This window comes from Gekko japonicus, unplaced genomic scaffold, assembly GCF_001447785.1.
Source record: "Gekko japonicus isolate JY-2015 unplaced genomic scaffold, Gekko_japonicus_V1.1 scaffold206, whole genome shotgun sequence".
In the NCBI taxonomy this organism is placed as follows: Eukaryota; Metazoa; Chordata; class Lepidosauria; order Squamata; family Gekkonidae; genus Gekko; species Gekko japonicus.
In genome coordinates this window covers 1,442,113-1,464,397 of record NW_015160842.1, presented here as the reverse complement: position 1 = coordinate 1,464,397, position 22,285 = coordinate 1,442,113, and the positions used below count along the sequence as shown (strand labels likewise).

General features: G+C 43.1%; 1 protein-coding gene across 1 annotated transcript in view; it reads left to right on the top strand.

Moving 5' to 3' along the window:
- Positions 1 to 4,272: 4,272 nt before the first annotated feature.
- Positions 4,273 to 22,285, top strand: part of ARSB (arylsulfatase B) — a 94,001-nt gene continuing 75,988 nt past the window's right edge. The window contains exons 1-4 of the mRNA XM_015419513.1: positions 4,273 to 4,595; positions 17,437 to 17,623; positions 19,535 to 19,725; positions 21,124 to 21,331. Of these exons, the coding sequence (XP_015274999.1) occupies positions 4,320 to 4,595; positions 17,437 to 17,623; positions 19,535 to 19,725; positions 21,124 to 21,331 (862 nt within the window). The 5' untranslated portion in view covers positions 4,273 to 4,319. The remainder of the gene's footprint in view (positions 4,596 to 17,436; positions 17,624 to 19,534; positions 19,726 to 21,123; positions 21,332 to 22,285) is intronic.

The window sequence follows — 22,285 nt, the reverse complement described above, 5'->3', positions numbered from 1 at the left end:
TTGGCATTATTGTCTTTTCTAGTATGTCGTCTTCTCATGATATGACCAAAGAACAATAACTTCATTTTAGTCATTTTAGCTTCAAGGGAAAGTTCAAACTTGATTTGATCTAGAAGTCACTTATTTGTCTTGTCAGTCCACACAGTACCCGTAAAACTTTCCTCCAACACATTTCAAAGGAATAAACTTTCTTCCTATCAGCTTTCTTAATTGTCCAACTTTCAAACCTATACATTGTTATGGGGAATACTATGGCATGAATTATGTTGATCTTGGTGACTAGTGGCACATCCTTACACTAAGAATCTTTTCTTGCTCCTTCATGGCTGCCCTTTCCAGAATCAATCATATACTGTATAACAGGGGTGTCAAACATGCAACCCAGGGGCCAGATCAGGCCCCCAGAGGGCTTCTATCAGGCCCACAGTGCAACTGGCTGTCTTCTGCTTATTCTTCCAGTTCTGCTGCTGCTGTGTCATCATAGGTTTGCAGCTTACAGATACACACCTGAATAGCGTGCTCAAGATTGCAACAGCACAGACATTTTGATGCATTAATTCAGAGCAAGAGGTGTCAGTTATCAGACATGGTTAAATAAACAAAATATTGCAAGAGTGCTAATGTTTTAAGCATGTTTTTATTTTAAGTAAAAAAAAAACCTTTGTGTTTGTGTCCTTTATAAAATGTATATCTCTGCTACCTGGCATTACCTTTTATGACACACATGGCCCAGCCCAACGAGGTATCATTTATGTCAGATCCGGCCCTCATAACAAATGAGTTCGACACCCTTGCTGTATAACCTCTGGCATACCATAAAGCTTTTTGGAGATTGAGCAGACAAATCCCCTTTTATTATTTAGCTTTCACCCTTCTTCAACATTTCATTCCTTCTGGTGAGTAATGAGCAGGGGTCATTTTGTAGAAAAAGAGGTGCACCTCGCTGAGGACAAGTAGGGATGGTGTGGTCAAGAAACTTTATTCTGGCTTCAGGTATGTTGGCAGCTAGGTTCCATAACCAAAGTAGCTACAGGATTATTTCTTGTTAGATAAGCACCAGCTGCAGACATTAGCTCCAAGCCAGCAGGACTCAGCAGATTGCCAGGTCTGCTTGTCCAGGGAGGCAGCACCTAACAGGCTGAAGAGCATCAAAAAGGAAGAGGAAGAGCGTGGACTTCATTGGAAATCAGAAGCTGTCGGGGAATCACCATACTCAGGAGTGTGTCTGTTGCTATAGGAAGGCCCCAGCAGCTAATTGGGAAGCAAAAAGCTGCTCTCTGTTTATGGGGGGGGGAGGTCTTTTTAAAAAAAATTAAAGCCTGTTTATGTTGTAAGGATATCCTGGGTGAGGTTTCTTGACTACTCAAAGAGCCAGTTTGGTGTAGTGGTTAAGTGCGCGGACTCTAATCTGGGAGAACCGGGTTTGATTCCCCACTCCTCCACTTGCACCTGGCTGGATGACCTTGGGCAAGCCGTAGTTCTGATAAGAGCTGTTCTTGAAAAAAGAGCAGTTTCTGTCATGAGCTCTCTCAGCCCCAACTACCTCACAGGGTGTCTGTTGTGGGGAGGGGAAGGGGAAGGAGTTTGTAAGCCGCTCTGAGACTCCTTTGGGTAGTGAAGGGCGGGGTATAAATCCAATCTCCTCCTCTTCTTCTTCAAATCCCCTAAAGAATCCCTGCTTCAGGCAATATGCCTCAGACTGTTTTTTACCCCCGCCCTACAACAATGGAGATATCAGTATGGGAGATGGAATTACATGTCTGATATCTTTATTATTTCCTTACAATATTCCTGGATTTCTCACTAGTTTACCTCCTATAACTACCTGCTCATGTCTTGCCCAGTATCATGTCTCTGACCTATTACGGCGGCGGTCACACAGGCAGGAAAATGCGGGGGGGGAGCGTGGCTGTTTGCCCCGGAGGAAAATAACACACGGCCACCTGATCACACGTCCCGGTTGAGGTCCCGTGGTCAGGGGGGAGATGCCGATCACACGAGCATCCTGCACCTCCACTGAGAGCAGCCAGGCCGATGAGAAAGGGAAAGGAAAGAGCCGCGGCCTCTGGGAGGGTCTCACGTGGCCCACTCCGGGCGGGATCCGTGTTCTGCTTGCAAGGAGGGGAGTGGGAGATTAACCCGCCAGATCCCCCCTCCCCACCAGCAGCCCTCCCTCGGACACGCGGCCCGGTCTCAGCCTGGCCTCTGCTGCTAACCCCCATCACAGCCTCCCGTGGCCCTCTCTCAAACTCAAAGAAGCCACGCGATCACACTAGCAATTGCTCTTTGTGTGCATGTGCTGTTGGGCGCTTTTGCGCATCCTTCGGAGACTTGGGAGAAACCCCCCCGTTTGCGACGAACATTGGCAGGCACCGGATGCCACGTAATTCCACCAGAAACGCAATCAGACGCCCGCACCTGGCCTGCGGTTTCCGGAAACTAGTACCTCGTAAGTACTAGATTTTTAAGCCGCATCTTCGGCGGGAAGCCACGGGTTCGCTGCGGGAGCATTGCGCTTCCCATATGTTGCAGTGTGATCGCGCCCGGAAAATCCGCGGGACTCCCGTGCCTTCAGCGGGGCAAATGCTCCGTGTGAACGGGGCCTACATTTACTTAATTGTATCAGAGTAATATGCCAGTTATTTTAAAAAGAACTTAATACTTTCCCTTCAAACTCATTTATTTGGTATATGTTGTTAGTTTAAAACAAGTGTGTGTGTATGTGTGTGTGAAGTGCTGTCAAGTTGCTTCCATCTAATGGTGACCCTATGAATTAATGACCTCCAGAATGTCCCATTGTTAATAGCCTTGCTCAGCTCTTGCAAACTGAGGACCGTGTCTTCCTTGATAGAGGCAATCCATTCCAGGTTGGGTCTTCCTCTTTTCCTGCTGCCATCAACGTTTCCTAGTATTACTGTCTTTTCCAGTGAGTCTTCTCTTCTCACAATGTGACCAAAGGATATTAGTAGCCCACTGATTTATTTTAAAACCAGCCATAGCTTTTCCTGATCCACACAGTCAAAAGCTTTGCAGTAACCTAACACAAGCTGATTTTCTTCTGACATTTTCTTGTATGTTCCAGCAGTAACCAAAGTAAATTTGCAATATGATCTCTAGTGCCTCTTGCTTTTCTGAATACAGCTTGAACATCTGCCATTTCTCATTCCATGTAAGGTAATAGTCTTTGTTGTAAGATTTTGAGAATCACTTTTCACGCTTGAGAAATTAGTGCAATAGTTGTGGTCTGATAGTTGCTGCAGTCTTTGACATCTCCTTTTTTTGAATTGGAATGTCAATTGTTTCCAGTCTGTGGGCCATTATTTTGTTTTCCATATTTGTTGGCATATTTTGATGGACAATTTTAAAAATAGTGGCCTCACACTTTTTGCTCTTTCAGGTGTTAACAGGAAGCCCTACTCTTTATTTCCCCTGGAGCAACAGTGGCCAAACCTGAATGAGGCATGCCTAGACTCATCAGGGAAGAAGCTAGGAGGGCTGGCATGCAGTAGGCAGGTGCCCTGGAGCAGCTACACAAGAACATGTGGTGTATGGTCAAAATCTCACCTCTGCCATAAATTTACAGTCCTGACCAGCTACTACACACCTTTAGATACCCCACAGTGGCAATTTAGGGACAATAACACTGTCCTACCTTACAGAAGTCCTTTAATAAGCTAATGTATGTGAAAACTCCAAAAGCTGAAAGAATTACACAAATGCTAAATATTACTAGACCAGCATCAGAGCAGGGGATACATCATTACTTAAAATAGTTTAACCTGAATTAGATGTCGCTCAGCCTTTTGATAGGCTGAAGATGAAGCTAAATAGTAGGCACGTGTTTATGGGTGAAGAAATTCTGATTTGCGTTTGAAAATGTGCGCCAAGCCGGGGAATGGTAGTTATTCGGGATTCTGTGGCTTGAAGTGCAAAGATGTGATCTAGCATGGAAAAACAAACGGCCCATTTTCTGGAGAAAAGTTGTACCTCTTCACCCTTGATACTGCAGCAACCTTAACGGCCCTCTCCTCCTACGAACGTGCCGCTAACCAACTAACCGAGGCCCTTCCAGTCCCTTTGCATGTCCTTTCACCGCTATTCGGAGAGTCAGCTGGAGCAAAGCGGGAGAGCTTCGAGTTCCGGTTTCTTTTCCTCCCCGGTGGGTGGAGCGGGAGGCGCGGCTTGGCTTTCCGGGGCATGGGACGAACCGCGGACTGTTGCTTTCCGAGGCGGGCTCGCCTCCTCGCGGGGCGGTCCTCGGCCCTCCTTCCCGGGCCAGCAGTTCCTGCTGGGGCTGGCGGTCTGACTGGCGGGCAGCGATGCCGAAGCGCTTGGGCGCCGCGGGGCCCCTTGCTCTGCTGCTGCAGGTGCTGCTCTGCGCGCGCTCGTGCCTCAGCCAGGTGCCGCCAAGGCCGCCGCACTTGGTGCTGGTGCTGGCCGATGACCTGGGCTGGAACGACGTGGGCTGGCACGGCTCGGAGATCCGCACGCCGACCCTCGACGCACTGGGAGCCAGCGGGGTGCGCCTGGAGCGCTACTACACGCAGCCTCTCTGCACCCCGTCCCGCAGCCAGCTGCTCACCGGCAGGTACCAGGTAGGCGGCGGCAGGGGGCAGGAAGGATGGATGGCAGAACTGGGCGGGAGGAAGAGACCCTCCGGACTCTTTCTCCCCACCCCCCAGGCTCCTGAGAATTAATGTGAAGTGAGCCTGCTATACCGCGTGATTGCAGTTTCAATATGAAATGGCTTGATTTTATATATATAGATTTGTGGCTTTGCTGTGTTCTCAAATATCTTTCTTTCCTGTTGATTTGAATATCTGAGAATGGGTGACCTTGGGCCGCTCACAGTTAGCCTAACGTACATCACAAGACTTTTGTGAGAATAACATGGAGGTGAGGAGAGCTATGTATGCTGCTTTGGTTCCCCATTGAAAAAGGCTGGGTGAAAAAAGAAGCGGAGAGACTTGAGAGTTTGCTCCCTTCTTTGTGATATTTTGTTTGGTTCTACTATTGAAACAGTCTTTGTTAATGTAGTGAGGGAAAGATCATTTGAGGGAGAGCTGGACTTGAGCGTTAGAGACCTGGGTTCAAGTTCTGTCCACTAACAATCTGTCTTACTTCTGAGGGAAACATCGTGCAGGGTGGTTTTTTCCAACATCACAGTTACTGAAATTCTCTACGGTCTTATTTAAACTGTGTTGATTTATTCAAAATCTGTATCTCTCATCTAGTCTCTTTGGCCTTAAGGTGGCATTATGTTTAGCACACAGGAAAAACTATATGCAAGATTCAGGCAATTTCTTGCATGAAGTGACTATTTCCCTTCACTAAAGTTTGATATTTGGGAACAAAATATTTCCTAGGCATAGGGTTTGTTCTCTACTGTGATGTCACAGGGTTTTTAAAAAAATTCTTAGGGTTTGGAGGTGTTATATTTGCTTCGTTGTCACATGTTACAACAGAGTTGTACAAATAATTAAAATAGAGTGCAGAGAAGTGGGCTAGGCCATGCCTTGGTATGCATGCTGAGAACAATGATGTGCTGGGTCATTATGCTTGGAAGATTTTATTTTTATTTACTTAATTGTCTGTTTCATCTTTCTCGCCGATGGGGACCCACAGCAGCTTACATCATTCTCCTCTCCTCCCTTTCATCCTCACAACAACCCTGTGAGGTAGGTTAGGCTGAGAGTGTGTGGCTGGCCCATGGTCACCTGGCAAGCTTCCATGGCGGAGTGGGGATTCAAACCTGGATCTCCAGACGCTAGTCCAACACTCTAACCACTACACCACACTGGGTCTCAGATGTGGGACTGGTTCTCTGCCCAAGCAACTGAAATGAGCCTCTGAGTGACAGAAGGGTGGGAGAAGGCAACAGGCTCACCATTGTCTCTCAGACCTGAAGGGAACAGCTGAGGTGTTGATTGTGCCACCAGAGTTCACCTTTTGGTATCAGCACATCTGGCCACATACAACTCTCATCTCCCTTCTCCTGTTGTTTGCCAGCACACCAACACTGTCACTGTCTGTCTGTCTGTCTCTCTCTCTCTCTCTTATAGAATACAGAGAAACAGTTCTTTTACAATCCAAATGTGTAATTGTTTGGTTTAGAGAGACCTCTAGTGGCTTATTTGAAAGTGTTTCAATGAAATGCTTCAAATGGTTTCCTAAACCACTCTAATCTGTTAGGGGAAGAAGAAGAGATTGGATTTATACCCTGCCCTTCACTCAGAGCCTCAGAGCGGTTTACAAACTCCTTTCCCTTCCCCTTCCCACAACAGACACCCTGTGAGGTAGGTGGGGCTGAGAGAGCTCTTTCGAGAACTGCTCTTTCAAGGACAGCTCTGACAGAACTATGGCTTGCCCAAGGTCATCCAGCAGCTGCAAGTGGAGGAGTGGGGAATCAAACCCGGTACTCCCAGATTAGAGTCCGCGCACTTAACCACTACACCAGACCTGTAATTCAGAATGCCAAATATGGCTTATTTGTGCTCTTTAGCAAGACTTTTAGTAACATTTCCCAGTGCAAAATGTATGCTTCAGAGGGGGAAAAGAAATCCACAAAACCCTTTTCAGCTTGAATATCATCTTTGTGAAAACTTGAAAGACTAGAGGAGAGAAAAAGAGCAACTTATTAAAAGCAGCTTATTAAAGCTAACAAACGTTTCCAGATCCTGCCTCTGTTTTAACTGGTTTTCTGTGCATGCATTGCTTTGTATGAATGAGAGATGGTTTTGTAAAGCAGATGTGTAGCTAGGAACCTCAGAGTTCTGCATTGAGGGAGATGGAAGCAGATCGGTTTGTCTGGAACCCGCTCTGGCCCTGCGGGATATAAATGTAATAAAATAAATAAAATTCTGCACTGAGTCCTAGTTTTTACAAATGCCCATATCACCAAACCAGTTGGTCTCCTAGAAGCCACAACATGCGTACTCCTTTTCCCAGTTAGGGCAACGTATCCCCTGTGTACAGATTGCAGAGTTGCCATCAGTGCATTGTGAACTGTGAGCCTGGGCTCAGCCTTCTCTCCCTTCAGAACAGGGGATGCTGACAGTCTCAGCTGGCAGATAGGCACAGGCTGGCTAGATGCATACCAAGTTTTCTAAAACGTTTAGACTTCTGATGGGATTCGGAATCCTACCTGCTGACAAAATGGCTGGCATTCTGATATTTCAAAATGACAATCAGAAGTTTGAGAAAGGGGGAACCAAAACCAGGCTCTAGTTCCCGCTCTTCTTCCAGAAAACACACTAACAGTGCAATCCTAGGGAGAGTTACTCCAGTGTAAACCAGTGTTTCCTCTAAGCTGAGTTAGTGTGAGCTAGCTCACAGTTTTTTAGCCTCCAGCTCAGACATTTTTGTCTTAGCTCAGGAAGGATGGGTCCAGAGCAAACTAATTTATGTAGTAGCCAAATTGTTTGCTCACAGCTTTAATGCCAGCAGCTCACAAAGTAGAATTCTTGCTCAGAAGATTCCACAGCTTAGAGGAAACAGTGACTGGGCTTAGACTGGAGTCACTCTCCCTAGGATTGCACTGAAAATGCTCGGTGCTGTCCAAGCTGACATTAGATTGGGAGACAGACAAATGCAGAGCCGCTAACATTTGTCCCTGTTAGACTGGAGCTGGGGTTTTTCCTCCCCTTTGACTGTACTTTGACATGTCCTGTTCATGAAAATATGACCCTGGTAGCAATAAATTACAGGCACCTGAAATGTGTGGATTGACAGTGGCCCTCGAGAGCGTAATGTGTTTTGATGCTATCATGTACGCAGAGCAAATTGGCAACTCCTGGGCTTAAAGCTGGTTTTCAAAGATATTTTTTCTGTGTTCATTAATACTGTGTCTCAGGCATTGCTGAACAATGCCCTGTGGTGTTGTCACTCCAAATGGTTTTGTAAGCTTGTTACCAACCCCAACCCCAGTCATATAACGCTTTCTCATCTTGAAACTTAACCACAAAACCACTTCCTTCTTTTCCAGACCTCTGTAAGGTGCACTTATAGCCAGAGGAGTATGGAAATTAAAATATTTTACCCAGGTGTATTTTTCTTTCCAATAATTGTGCTGTCATTTGGTAGATTTTTTAAAAAGGTTTTCTAAATAAGAGCTGTCTTGGTGAGATTCTGTTATCTGTTTCTTATAACTAGCATGGCAGCATGGATCACCTTCTCCCCTGTTGTCAGGCTTGGCAGTTAAGTTGTTGGTCCCAAGCAGTGTTCCCTCTAAGCTGAGTCAGTGTGAGCCAGCTCACAGTTTTTTAGCCTCCGGCTCACACATTTTTGTCTCAGCTCAGGAAGGAGGGCTCCTGAGCAGACTAATTAATGCAGCAGCCAAATCGCTCACAAGTTTAATGCCAGCAGCTCACAAAGTAGAATTTTTCCTCACAAGACTCCACAGCTTAGAGGGAACATTGGTCCCAAGCATTACTCTCAGCGCCCCCTGCTTGCTGAAGTATAGCAGCTGCTGACCACGAACAGGGCCTTCTCAGTGGTGATGGCTCACCTGCAGAATGCCATTCTTCTTAAAGTCCATCTGGCATCATTGTATTGGCTTTTAGGATTGTTTTTGCCTGGGGCTTATTCACACATGCCTTCAAATAAACTTTTATCCCAACTTACTAGTGTTTTACTGGTCTTGCTTACTTTCCTTGCTGAGTAATTTTTTTTAATGATGTGTTCTTATGTCGTAATTGTTTTTAGGCTGCTGGCTTCACTGACTGCTGTTTTAGCCAGTTGACAGGGTTGATTTGATTGCTGTTGCATTGATTTTGCTGTGTTGGATTTGTTTTATTTTTAAACTGTTCATTTTCATTTTTCATTTTTTTGTTTTTAGCTGCTGCTGGAGGCAGCTAAAAACAACAACAAAAATACATAGTAGAACTCGATTAAATAAATAAGTAGTGCATATGGAGGGGAAGCTTATACCCTGGAGAACACAATGCATCTTTGTATGCACATTTTACACCTTGTGGGATTTTTGAAAGTGAGAGCTGGACCATCTAGTGTCAGTGGTGCAGCTCAAATGTTGCCCTTATTGCAGTAATATTCCCAAGTGTGGCATTTTTCTCCATAAGACTGAAAGGCAACCATTCAATTATAGGAGAAAGAAAACTGTGCAGTTAGCGTTTGAAGTTGAAGGCAAAGCCTTCGGCTTGACCCTGGTGCACCAGTGACTCTAGATAGTGATGATGAAGCTTTTATTGGTATAGTCTGTTCTGGATCTTTTTTCTCGATTATGCTTCAGTATACAATATTCATTCCACTTTACTACTGATTTGCCCCCAGAGGGAGCCATTGTTCTTATATTACATATTTTCACTAGCTGGCACAAGGGCACCCCTTATTCCAGATACAGAACAGTGTTTCTGCTTCCAGACAGCTACTTTAAGCCATTGCAGTTTAAAACATAGACTGTGATGTTAACATACTGTAATGAATGGGCTTTCATTGCAATTTTTCAATGTGTACTTTGATAAGAGTTTTTTGGTTTTATGACCATTTAAAGAATATCTGTGACCTGAGTTTATAAGTCTGCATGAGATCCAGATCTGCTTATCATAATTGATTGGTGTTACATTCCTTTGTGGGATGGTTTTGGGTTCAGACACTGTGTGTGTGTTTTGAGACTTCTATCTGGAATGGAGGGACTTACCCAAGAGCATATGATACAAGGCTTTACTGTTTTTCTCCTCTTCAAATGGGAAAAAAAATGGATTTTGGGAGCAGAGGGATTTTATGCTTTTTAACCATGTCTGAGCTTTCATATTTTTTGCCACTCCTGGTCTAGATAAAACTTAGAAAGATATATTCGCCTAAGGACCCATTTTTCTCTCTGCTGGAACAAATATTCTAGATGAATATTCTCCCCTTTGTAGTGGATCAGAGGCTTACAGTATGCTCAGGTAACTGGTCCTTCAGCTAACAGCTGGATCCTGTAAGGACCAGACTAGACAAGATGAGAATCCCTGAAATCAGCCTGGGCATGCATGGCCATTTTAGAGAGCGAATTCTCACTTGGAACTCCTTGAAACAATTCTAGTGAGTACGACCACAGCGTGGGGCGGAGGGGATCCTGCTTCCCCCGCTTCATATTCCAGCCTGAAATAGCACCAGGAGGTGTTTTCGGATTGGAAAAATGGAGAGAAGTAGGATCTCCTTCCTCCCTCTTCGGCATGGGTGGTCATGACCAGAATTGGGCCCCCAGAATACAGTTTAAAGGAGTTTCCAGGTGCAAACTCATTTTCTAAAATGGTGGTGCATCCTTTTTTTAAAAAAAAAAAAACACAATTTATTAGGATATATTTAGACATATTAATATAAACTTATATTCACCATTACAATCCTAACCTATATCCTACCCCCCACCCTTTCCCCCTCAGCCGGCTTCCAGCAGTGCTCCAACCTCCAGCCCCATACTTCAGTATTCTATTTTCCCAAATCCACTTTTTCAACAGGTAACAGTTACTTAAAATACAAGTATTTAAAATACAATTATACTAATTTTCAGTAATTGTCAAAACAAAACAAATTATCTTTTACATCTCCATTCTTTTCCAAATATTCTTTCAGGTCCTTCCAATCTTCAAAAAAATCTTCTGCCTCCATATCTTTCAGTTTTTGTGTCATTTTGTCAATTTCTACTAAAAATAATAGTTTTCTTATCCAGTCATTAACTTCCGGTACCTGATCTTGCTTCCAGTATTGGGCATATGTCATTCTTGCAGCAGTAATCATATACCACATTAAAGTTCGTTTCGCCATATTAACTTCTTCCATTTTTAATCCCAACAAAAGAATTTATGGTTCTTTTTTAAATTTACACTTTGTAATTTTCTCCATTTCTGCATGAATCTCAGCCCAAAAGTTCTTAGCTTTTTCACAAGTCCACCACATGTGATAAAACGAGCCTTCACTTTTTTTACATTTCCAACATTTACTAGACATATTTGTATTCATGTTAGCAATCTTTTTAGGTGTCATATACCATCTATACATCATCTTATAACAATTCTCTTTTAAGTTAACACAAGTTGACAATTTATATGCTTTTTTCCACAAAAATTCCCATGATGACTTAGTTATTTCTTTATTCATGTTTATTGCCCATTTTATCATCTGTTCTTTCACTACCTCATCAGTATACCATTGTAGCAACACTTTGTACACTTTCAAAATTTACTTTTTTCTCCCCTTCAAACCATACCCTCTCTATTTCATTCAATTTGTCTCTAAAACCAAATACTTTTTTATCTTTCATAAAAAAATCCGGTGCATCCTTGAACCAAACTCAGGGATGCCCTCCTTGTCTAGTTTGGCCCTTAGTCTTTACTGTGCCCCCACAACAGGGCAAATCTGTGATAGTACCGTCTTCTGAAAATTCCATTTCCCCCCCCCCAGGCCCTTTAAATACCTCAAATTAGAGTCTGTTATGTCAATTCAGCCCAGCCATCTGCTCTCCAATCAAAAATGAAAATTGGTATTTTATTGCATTGGCCTGTGATATTGACTGCCCCCGTGGATTGTTCAGGAAAACCTTATGCCAGATGCTTCCCTAGCAAATGACACTCTGCCTCTGTTGCTAGAAGAGCTGGCTAGACAACCCAAGGCAAGCAACTGACGGCTTTGCAACATTTTTATTTATTTGACATAAAAATAGCCGAAGGGGAAATCAGGCATGCCTTTCCCCTGATATTCACGGTTGTTTAAAAAAAGATCTACTTAAAAAAAATGGTTAAGCCAGTAATCTTTTTTTTTTTTTTTGGTAGTTGCCTGGTATTTCCTGACTTGTGACTGACCATAACGCTAGCATGAGGTGCCTTGTACACAGAACTGCATGTGACCATTTGAAGCCTTAGGGAGCAGTCCTAAGCAGCTCTACTCAGAAATAAAAACCACTTCAGTGAGGCTTACTCCCAAGGAAGTGTTCTCAGGATTGCACTCTCAGCCTGCTAACCATTTCACAAGTGGGGGGAAACCCTAAAAGACAAAGGCCCCTCCTTATTGCCATCTGTAGAAATTCATACATCCAGGTAATACTTGACAGTAATTTTTGCATGACTAAGGCACGCTAAACAAAACTGATCCTCTGCTTTCTTTAGAACTTTGAGTAAATTTGGCTTCATGAAACACAGCTTTGGCTATCGCTAAGCTGCTTGAGTGTTACCTATAAATCAAGGCAAACAATGTGCTCTGGCAGACTAGCAACAATAGTGAATTTTCTTTTCACTTTGTTTTTCCATTTTCTGTTTATGTTCAGTATCAGTAGTTCTCTTCTTGCTCTGCTTTCTAAAGCTGGCTAGAATCCACCATTTGGGTAATCTTCAAGCTTCCTGGTTCCTCCAATTATTATGTTTGGCTGGCAAAAATCTCTGTATTTTGCTAAATGATATAGTTTTGGCTAATTATGATACATGTGGTATTCATATTTTAAAAACAGCATTCCAAAATAGGCTAGTGGAACCATGACTGGAAAAATTAGATTCAAATTATTTATCACCTCCATGGTTTGTTCTACTGAAGTGGGAAACTAATTTGCATTTAATTAAAGCTTGCAAATTTGGAAAGTACTTTGAGAAAACCTTGCAAAATTGTACATAGGGATGGGGAAGTGAAGACTAAAATGTAGGTGTGTCCCTTCGAATGGTCGACAAATGACCTTGCTGAAATGAAGCAAATCTGTGTATGGTCAGTGCCTGAATGGCCAACTTCTTGGGAATCATGTACAATCAACCTTGAGTTCCATGAGGAAAGAAAAGTAGGATATAAGTGAATAATGAACACATGAAGCTGTGTTATACTGTTACACCATTGGTCTATTGATGTTGTCTACTCCACGGGTCCCCAACCTTTTTGAGAAAGCATCCTTAAAATTCTGACACAGGGTGGTGAGCACAACCACAAAATGGCTGTCAAAGGAGGCGGAACCAACCACAAAATGTCAGGGAATTAGGCTTTGCAAACTAACAGTAGCTTCTCAGTGTTTCAGGTAGAAGCTCTGCTTAAAATAGGGGTACCCCACATGGTGCCTGTGATTACCATGGCACCCAGCAACGTCATTCTTGGGGTGTGCCAAGTGCTTTTAGAAAGTGGGTAGGGCCAGGTGGGGCTTCTTCCCAGCCAGTCTTCTGATTGGCCATTGGAGATTGATTGGCTGTGCAAATTAAAATGTTTCAGTAGCAGCAACCACCAGAGTGTTGGTTTTATTCTCTCACTCCTCTTTCCCAGTGTATTTTTTTATTACTCCTCTTGTCCCCTGCCTTTAGACTTCCTTTGTGTGTGGCCCTAACTCTCAGGGCAGCCATTTTGTGGTTGGCTGCATCTCCCATGGTGGTGGTTTAGTGGTTGGGAAAGCCACCTTGTGTCAATTCCAAAGCTTTTCACAGTGTCAAGAAGGTTGGCGACCCCTAGCTTAAAAGGACACCTTTTAAAATGAGTGTGTTGTTTTAAAGTATTTTGTTGCTTATGCATAGCTTACCTTCAGTCACACAGTGATGAGCCTAGTTCTGTGGTGGCAGCTGCTGCCAAGGCAGTGTGTTGTTGTTTTTTAACCGGCACAGCCAATTTTATTTATTTATTTAAAACATCTATTAGCCACCTTTCTGTCTGACGAATTCAACAGTTATTTTAAAAAAGACCACAATTTAAAATCTCCAATTAGTGGTGCTAATAAATAAACCAAGGCCCCGGTCACATGGGCCGGATAACGTGGGGGGGAGGCGTGGCTGATTGCTCCGGTGCAATTAGAGCCACCAGAACGCGATCCGACGCGTCGGTGGCAAACCACAGGTCCTGTCCTCCCCACCTGCGCATTAACAAGGGGCCGGCACGATCACACCACAGGAGTCCGGAGGCAGCCCATGGCAAACCGTTTGCTACTACATATGAGGTACTGTTTTTTTTAAATTGCGCTTTTTCGGCGGTATGCCACGGGTTGGCCACAGGTGCGCTCCACTTGCCAGATGTTGCGGTGTGATCGCGCCCCCAATAATCTGTCCACCACCCGTGGCTCTCCCGCGGCAAATTCGCCATGTGACCAGGACCTAAATTAGTCAAATGCAGCCTTAAATAAAACTGTCTTCAGCTGTCTCCAAAAGACTGAAAGTGAGGAGGCTATGCACATCTCCCAGGGAGGTTGTTCCATGATCATGGGGCTGCTACAAAAAAGGCCCTCTCTCATATGCACATGAGATGTGCTTCTTTAATTGGCGGGACAGTCAGGAGGGCCTCAGTCTGTGATCTCAATTCCTGGGCAGGAACATATGGAAGAAGACAGTTCTTCAGATACTCCAGTCCCAAGCCACATAAAGCCTTAAAAGACAAAACCAATCCCTTGACTTGGGCTCAGGAGCACATAGGTAACCAGTGTAATTACTGTATTATTGTGGTCATGTGCTTCCAGTAGCTGGCCCTGACCACCAGTCTAGCCACAGCATTCTGTAGCTTCTGAACACTCTTCAAGGTTAGTCCCAAGTAGAGGGTTTTCCAATAGGTAAAGGTTTCCCTTGTTCAAAAGCCAGTTTAATCCGACTCTAGGGTTGCGGGGCTCATCTCCGTTTCCAAGCCAAAGAGGCAGTGCTATCCAAAGACGTTTCCGTGGTCATGTGGCGGGCATGACTAAACGCCAAGGCACACGGAATGCTGTTACCTTCCCACCAAAGTGGTACCTATTTATCTACTTGCAATTTCTTGCTTTCGAACTGCTAGGTTGGCAGGAGCTGGAACCAGAGATGGGAGTTCACTCTGTCATGCAGCACTCGGGTCTCGAACTGCTGAACTACCGACCTTCCAGACTGCAGTTCAGCATCTTAACCACTTGAGCCAACAGACCAATCTAAATATAACCAATGTTCCCTCTAAGCTGAGTTAGTGTGAGCTAGCCCACAGTTTTTTAGCCTTCGGCTCACACATTTTTGTCTTAGCTCAGGAAGGATAGCTAATTTATGTAACAGTTAAATCACTTGCTTACAACTTTAATGCCAGTAGCTCACAAAGTACAATTTTTGCTCACAAGACTCCACAGCTTAGAGGGAGCATTGGATATAACTATGGATGGTTATACTGTGCCTAGAGTAGACTGAGCCAGGAACGGGCACAGTTGATGTACCAGCTGAAGTTGGGCAAAAGCACTCCAAGCCACTGCAGCCACCTGGTTTTCTAAGGTGACTCCTGTGTCATCAAGCAGCACTCCCAAGCTGCGAACTGGCTTTTCAAGGGGAGTATAGCCCCAATCCAAGACAGGAAATCTGAAGTCCCTGGTCTGCTTTTCTACTAACCCAGAGTTCCTCTGTGTTGCCAGGATTAAATTTCAGCTTCTTCACCCTCATCCGGCTCTTTATTACTGACTATAATCACAGATTCAGAATAGCATCCTCAGAATTAGGTGGAGAAGCAGCCACCCACCCAATCAGATCTCCAGTGGATAATCATTAGCCCTGCAGGATATGTCTACCCTGCCATGCCCACTTTCTAAAACCACTTGGTGGGCTCCAGGAAAGGTGTCAGTGATCACCATGGAGAGAGGATCCCTTGACTATTGAACTGGCAGTGGCTCTCCTGAGTCTCAGGGAGAGGTCTTTCACATCACCCGCTACCTGTTCCTTTTTAACTGGAGATGCAAGGAACTGAACTGAGACCTTCTGTTTGCAAAGTAGATTGTCTACCACTGAGCCATGCCCCCTCCCTAATAATAAAACAGGTGAATACAATGCTGTTTTTGTGAAGAAATAGTTCTCCCTCCATCCTTTCCTCCACCTCGAAATGGAAAATTTCATGATATTTATTTAGTTGGAAAAATTATATGCCATCTTTCCAGATACTTGCTTTAGCTGGCTTGCAAAGCAAAATAATGCAAAACCCATTAAAAATTAATAGCAGCCATATTACCAGTCCAGGGCATAATGAAATTCCTTCTTGGGGCTCTTAGTTTTGGAATACCAAAAGTCTTTTTTTTTTTTTACTCAAAGGCCTACAAATGATGACCCACTACAGCTTTTCTGCCTGAAAGGGTATTTTTTCTCAAAAGGCAGGCCTAGGTTTAGTTTGTAGGTCTCCAGGAGATTGGCATTCTGAGGGCTATGACTTCCTGGGTTACAGTATGCTTGCTTTTATACCAGGGTCATTGGTGTTAATCTTGGCAGTGTGTACAGAGAGCAGGCCATTCCAGAGGAATGTTTGCTGAAGGTGTGGTTTGGGGAGGGTTGCTCCTAACTTTATCCTGATTTCTCTTCTGAAGTAACATTAAACACTACATTAAAAATGGGGATTTTTGTGGCATGTCCAAGAAAATTCTCCAAGGAATGCTAAACAGACATATTTTGCTTTCATGCTCCATGGATGATCACAATGTCTTCCATCCCATCCATTTTGAATGGTAACTGATATTGTAATGTATCCGATTGCCACGTGCGCGACCGTTGGGCCATGCGGTCGCGCACAAGTCCAAAGCTTCGTTCCGTGAGAACAATAGCAGAGCGGATCCTAGCCCGCACCAACCAGAGGGCTAGGTCCACGGCCGAGAGCCTATGAGACTCTCGGCCACTGTAAATAACCTATAGGGTCACTAGGGGGTGTGTTTTGGTGGTGGGTTCTGGGCATATATACCGGCCGGCGTGCCAGGGGTCCTTGTCTTGTTCTTCACTAAATAAAGTACTCTTGCTGAAATCACTCTTCGTTCCGAGTACTTTTCAGATATGTTGGAATTGTGAGAGAGGCTGCCCTGCGAGCATGTCTGAGCTGCTTAATTTATAATAATCTGAAGGCCCTCTGGTTCAACATCCTGCCCTAAGATCTTCCACACATTGAACTGGGAATATCAAATCTGGTTGAACAAGTTCTGGACTGAGCATTTGTCCTTTCCTTTCTTCAGGTACTTCAAAGCCTGAGGCAGTGGCCCAGTTGCCAGCTCTTGGCCCACGGCTCACAGCTGTGGTTCTTAGTGAAGTATGGTGGCAGAACCATCACCACACTGGGATGAGCTTTGTGGCTTATCACCTACATCAAGGGGGGGTCTGTTGGGCTGTTTTTATGTCAATTGTATTTTGTGTATGTACTTCATTTCATAAGCCTCTTTGAGTCACAGGAGGGGGAGTTAAAACAAATAATCAGACAAACATAAGCACCTTCCCTCAGTCGGTGCTGTGGCCTCGGCAGGAAAGAACATAGTGCTCCGTGCTTGAGGGGCCTGGTTTATGTCTGATTCAAGTAGATAATCTTGTAAAGCCTCAGTCAGGAGAACCAATTATTCAACTTTAAGGTGTGTTGTGATATTTCTTGCCAATGCATGTACCTTCCTCAGATGCAATATATTTAAAATTGCTTGGGTATTGATTTCATTTTTAGATTTCGTTTTTTCTAAAGAGTAATATGCTGCTATGGGATATTCTGTTTAAAGCATCGTGTTGCAACCGGTGTGTGAGCTGCACTTATTTTCATTAGATCCATACAGGTTTACAGCATGAAATAATTTGGCCGTGTCAGCCCAGCTGTGTCCCACTGGATGAAAAACTCCTACCTGAGCTATTAAAGGAAGCAGGATATGTTACCCATATGGTGGGCAAGTGGCATCTGGGAATGTACAGAAAAGAATGCCTTCCTACCCATAGAGGGTTTGATACTTACTTTGGTAAGCAGAGACTTACTTCATCCCTCCTTCCCATCATTTTAGAATTCTGTAACCTTCTGGGATTTTTCTGTGGCCAGATTGTTCACGTAGAAGACTTGGGAATGGTGGAAACATTATGGGGAGGACAGAGCTTTTTGTACTGCGTGTAACCACTTTAGGGACCCTAAGTTGGATGAGAAATAATTAAAAAGAAAATAGCTTGGCATGCCAGGCTAGGATTTAATTGTGCCCTATCTCCAGCACTGAATTTCTTAAATGCTGCCTGATTAAGCACCTGTGACAATGGGATGTTTGATGTTGCCATGGAGACGGTGTTTTGCTTAACTGATTTAATTATTTCTTTAATTGATTTAATTATTGATTTAATCTATTTCAGTAAATATTATTTACTGAATGTCAAGTACCATAAGTGAACGGGTTGGCTTGTTTGGATCACAGCCATGGCCAAACAGGAAGCTATGGTATGGGAGTGAATTTGTCTAACCAGGGAATAATGTTCCCCAGTCCATCACAGTATGTCGCCTGCATTGTCTTGGCTCTTTGCTCTAAGGACACCAACTAAAGTGCCTGTTATACAAAAGCTGTTGCTCCAGTGTTGTCAATGAAAATGCTGGAGGTCATCCATGTGCTGATTAAGCTTCATTAATATGTGGTAAACGGGTAGGAAAAAAGGTTTATCCCCCTCAAGAAGTATACTGTTTTGTTTGGAAATGATGATATTTTATATTGAAGAGACTGTCTCACTCGCTAGTTGGTGTTAGCAACAAATAATAAATTTCCACATAGCTGGCATGAAAAATAATCCTATCAATAGGATGATGTATTTTGACTATAAATAGCACAGCATTTTTAGCTTCAGCTGTTGTTGCCAACATTATTCAGTTTCCAAACAATAGGGATGTACCATTGGAAATGTAGTAGTGAAGATCCAATTGGAACAGTGCCTATGGATAAATACAATGAACGCTGTAAACTGGAACGTAATTCTTTTTTTTTTTCCAGAGCAGCTGGAAACCTGATCTGACAATTATTCTGGGGCCTGGCTGTCTGGCTTCCATTTTTTCAGGCCGGAGGAGGGGGCAGCAAAGGGGAGAACATGACTCAGCAGATGCATGTCTGGAATAATCCTGAGGGGCATTTCTGTACTCAACATTTCCACTTTCTGCCATCTCATCATTTCTGGGGAGGCTCATTTGCCTAACTGTTTTGTTTTTGGAATTCCCTTCCTAGGGACATTCTTCTGTCCCCGCTATCATTGTCTCCTGCCAGTGGGTGAAGATTTTTTTTTAAAATAAATTAAATTAAAAATGCACGTTTTAAGGCAGAACAGAGGTATGGATGGGGTTAGAGGCATGGCAAAATGCTGCATTTGCCATCAAACCCACCTGCATGAGAAGATAAATGCCCATACTTTGGTTGCACTTGTCAGCTGACACGCATGGCTTTAGAGGCTGAGGGAAACAGAATGGAAGCCCAAGCTTTGCCCCTGCCCCCAGCCATAAGCAGCTCACCTTCTCTCCAGGTTTATACTTTTAAAATTATAAACAGTTCAAATTTGGCACACACCCCGTACCAAACTGCTAGCTTCTTTGTCTGCTTTTGTTCTTGCCTCTGAGATGATAACTTAATAAATAATTTTGATTTCAGAATTTTTGATACCTTTGTGAATTAAAAAAGATATCGGGCAGCTTTTAGACATTACAAAGTAAGCATATATTAACACTTGATTACAGAGGGTCACATATTTTGCCAAGTTGCTTGCTTTGTGGTTGTATAAAAATATTCCTATTTTGCAATTTTTTTCTAGGTGCACAGAAAAGATATATTCCCATCTTTCACTAACTTTAAAAGGGAAATGTAAGTCTAGTGTCGTTCTACAGTATGATTGATCACTTGTACTCTGTGATTTAGGCTACCTCCTTGGAAGTGAAAACTACTATTCTCATGAGCGTTGTGTGGGCATTGTATCAAAAAATATAACACGATGTGCCCTTGATTTTCGAGATGGAGAAAAAGTTGCAGTTGGATTTGAAAACATGTACTCTGCTAATATATTTACCCAAAGAGCTGTAGATCTTATAGCCACTCATCAAACTGAGAAGGTAGGATAATCTTTTTTAAAATTAAAAGTTAGAATGTATACATTTTGATGCATTGCTGATCAAATGCAGGCATTTCTTCAGTTACATGTACTTAATTCCCCAGTAATTAATGGCCTTAAGTATATGTCATTGAGTGCCACACTGAAACTTTTGGTTCTCCAAATCCTATTACTGAACTGCAGTGAAGTAGACAAATAAAATTGGCAGGAAATTACAAATGCAGGCCAAAAAACACATTCTGGACTAAAATAATACCAAAGGAGCCTTCCTTACCTTATGAAAGGAGACAATAGATCTCAAAAAGGAAAGGTAGCAAAGATTAAAGGTTTAAAAAAAAAGTATGACAGTTGCTGTAATAGTACATAAACCAGATGTAGCCCAGAATTTAAAAAAATTCTGGCAGTTAGTGCTCTTCTGCCAGCCTGCCATCATTTATCCCATAGAAAACAGTGGAAAGACGTGTACCAAATGGCACCTAGTTCTTGGGTCTGTAAAACTGAACCCTTCTGTTTCTGCTTGCAATTTAGGCAGTCTTTAGATTAGGAGGAGGACTAGGGTCTGTGAAAATTTGATACTGTTATCTTTTTTAAAAAGCTGCACAAATTGATTGAAATTAAATTATAGAAAACCCCCACACACACAAACACACACACTGAATTTGAATTCCTAACCAGTACTGTCCTACCTATAAATCAGGAATACTTGGTAAAAGCCCCCTCCCCCCAAATCCCAGAGCCAAAATTATAATTTTTTCTTGGTAGATATCCCTATTCTGCAGATATTAGTGCAACTCATTGTTCAGCCATGTAACTCACTAGGGAACAGCTACAATTTCTCAGTTTAACCTACATCACAGAGTTCTGGGTAAAGTAAGAAGGATCTATGTATGGTGCCATCATCTCCTTGGAGAAAAATTATAACATTCTGCCACCCCAGTATAACATGTCTTGTATTCTCTCCCTTCTTTACAGTCTGGCCATGAGCCTCTTCCAGTTGGGTCACCATCATTGTTCCCTCTAAGCTGAGTTAGTGTGAGCTAGCTCACAGTTTTTTCACCCCCGGCTCACACATTTTGTCTTAGCTCAGGAAGGATGGACTCCAGAGCAAACTAATTTATGCAGTAGCCAAATCGCTCGCTCACAACTCTAATGCCAGTCGCTCACAAAGTAGAATTTTTGCTCACAAGACTCCAAAGCTTAGAGGGAACACTGGTCACCATCCCCACTGTTTCCAGAGTTTTCCAATTGTCTAGCTTTGACTAGATTGTATGTCATATGAAATACAAATGGGAAGATGGTCTGTCAGGGTATATCTGATCCATGAGTCACATTTGCTCTTTTGATTATTTCATTTAATGCTGTGATTATGATTTTCAGTCATGTATAATTTCTTTTGTAGCCTGTCTTCCTCTATCTTGCTTTGCAATCTGTCCACGAACCTCTTCAAGTCCCTGAGAAATATACAGAACCTTACTCCTTCATCCACAATGAAAATAGACGCAAGTATGCAGGAATGGTATCTATTATGGATGAAGCTGTAGGAAATGTTACTACAGCCCTGAAGAGCTATGGGCTTTGGGACAACACTGTTTTCATCTTCTCTACAGGTAAGGCTGAATAAATAGATACAGGTACATAGTATCAGTTTTCTCTAATACACTAAGCAAAGAATATGATATGCCAAATCAGTCAACAAACTCTCTTATACAAATGCAAAACCATGAGAGAAAAAATTGACTCAAATATAACTCAGTCAGTATAATTTTGCCTTTTGTTTCTAAATTAACTTTGCATTGAAAAATCATTTTAAAGAAACCTGTTTTTGTTCCATGTTTGGTGTAGTGGTTAAGTGCATGGACTCTAATCTGGGATAACCGGGTTTGATTCCCCACTCCTCCACTTGCACCTGCTGATGTGACCTTGGGTCAGTCACAAGCTCTGCCACAGCTGTTCCTGAAAGAGCAGTTTGTGTCAGAGTTCTCTCAGCCCTACCCACCTCACAGGGGGTCTGTTGTGGGGAGGGGAAGGGAAAGGAGTTTGTAAGCCGCTCTGAGACTCCAAGTGAAGGGTGGGGTATAAATCCAATCTCTTCTCTTCTTTGCTCTCTTCTACTCTGCCCCACATTCTTTATTGACTCCCTTCTGGTTGAATGTGAAGAATTTATAATATTAACAGTGATATTAAGTTTTTACATATTTCCCCTGCAGTTATGAATGCATAACTGTGCATTGATTCGATCAGTGAGATCACATTAGGATAGCTTTTTGATATGTGATTAAATCAATGGACATATGTGCTTGTGTGCCTGTACTGCACAGAAAAAGTGAGAGAAAACGGCTTGTGCAGTCACCAACAGAAAAATGATGGATTACTAATGCATTGGTGCCATTCCAAAAATAAGATCTAGTATTTGGAGCTGTAAAATCCAGGTAGAATTTGACAAGCATCCCTTACACAAAATAATGGCAAAGTTTTGGGGATTTTTGCAGTACCTTTTACATTTGAAGGTATTCTGGAGTTAAGGCTGTGTCAGTGAGATTCTAAAACTAGGTGTGTAACTT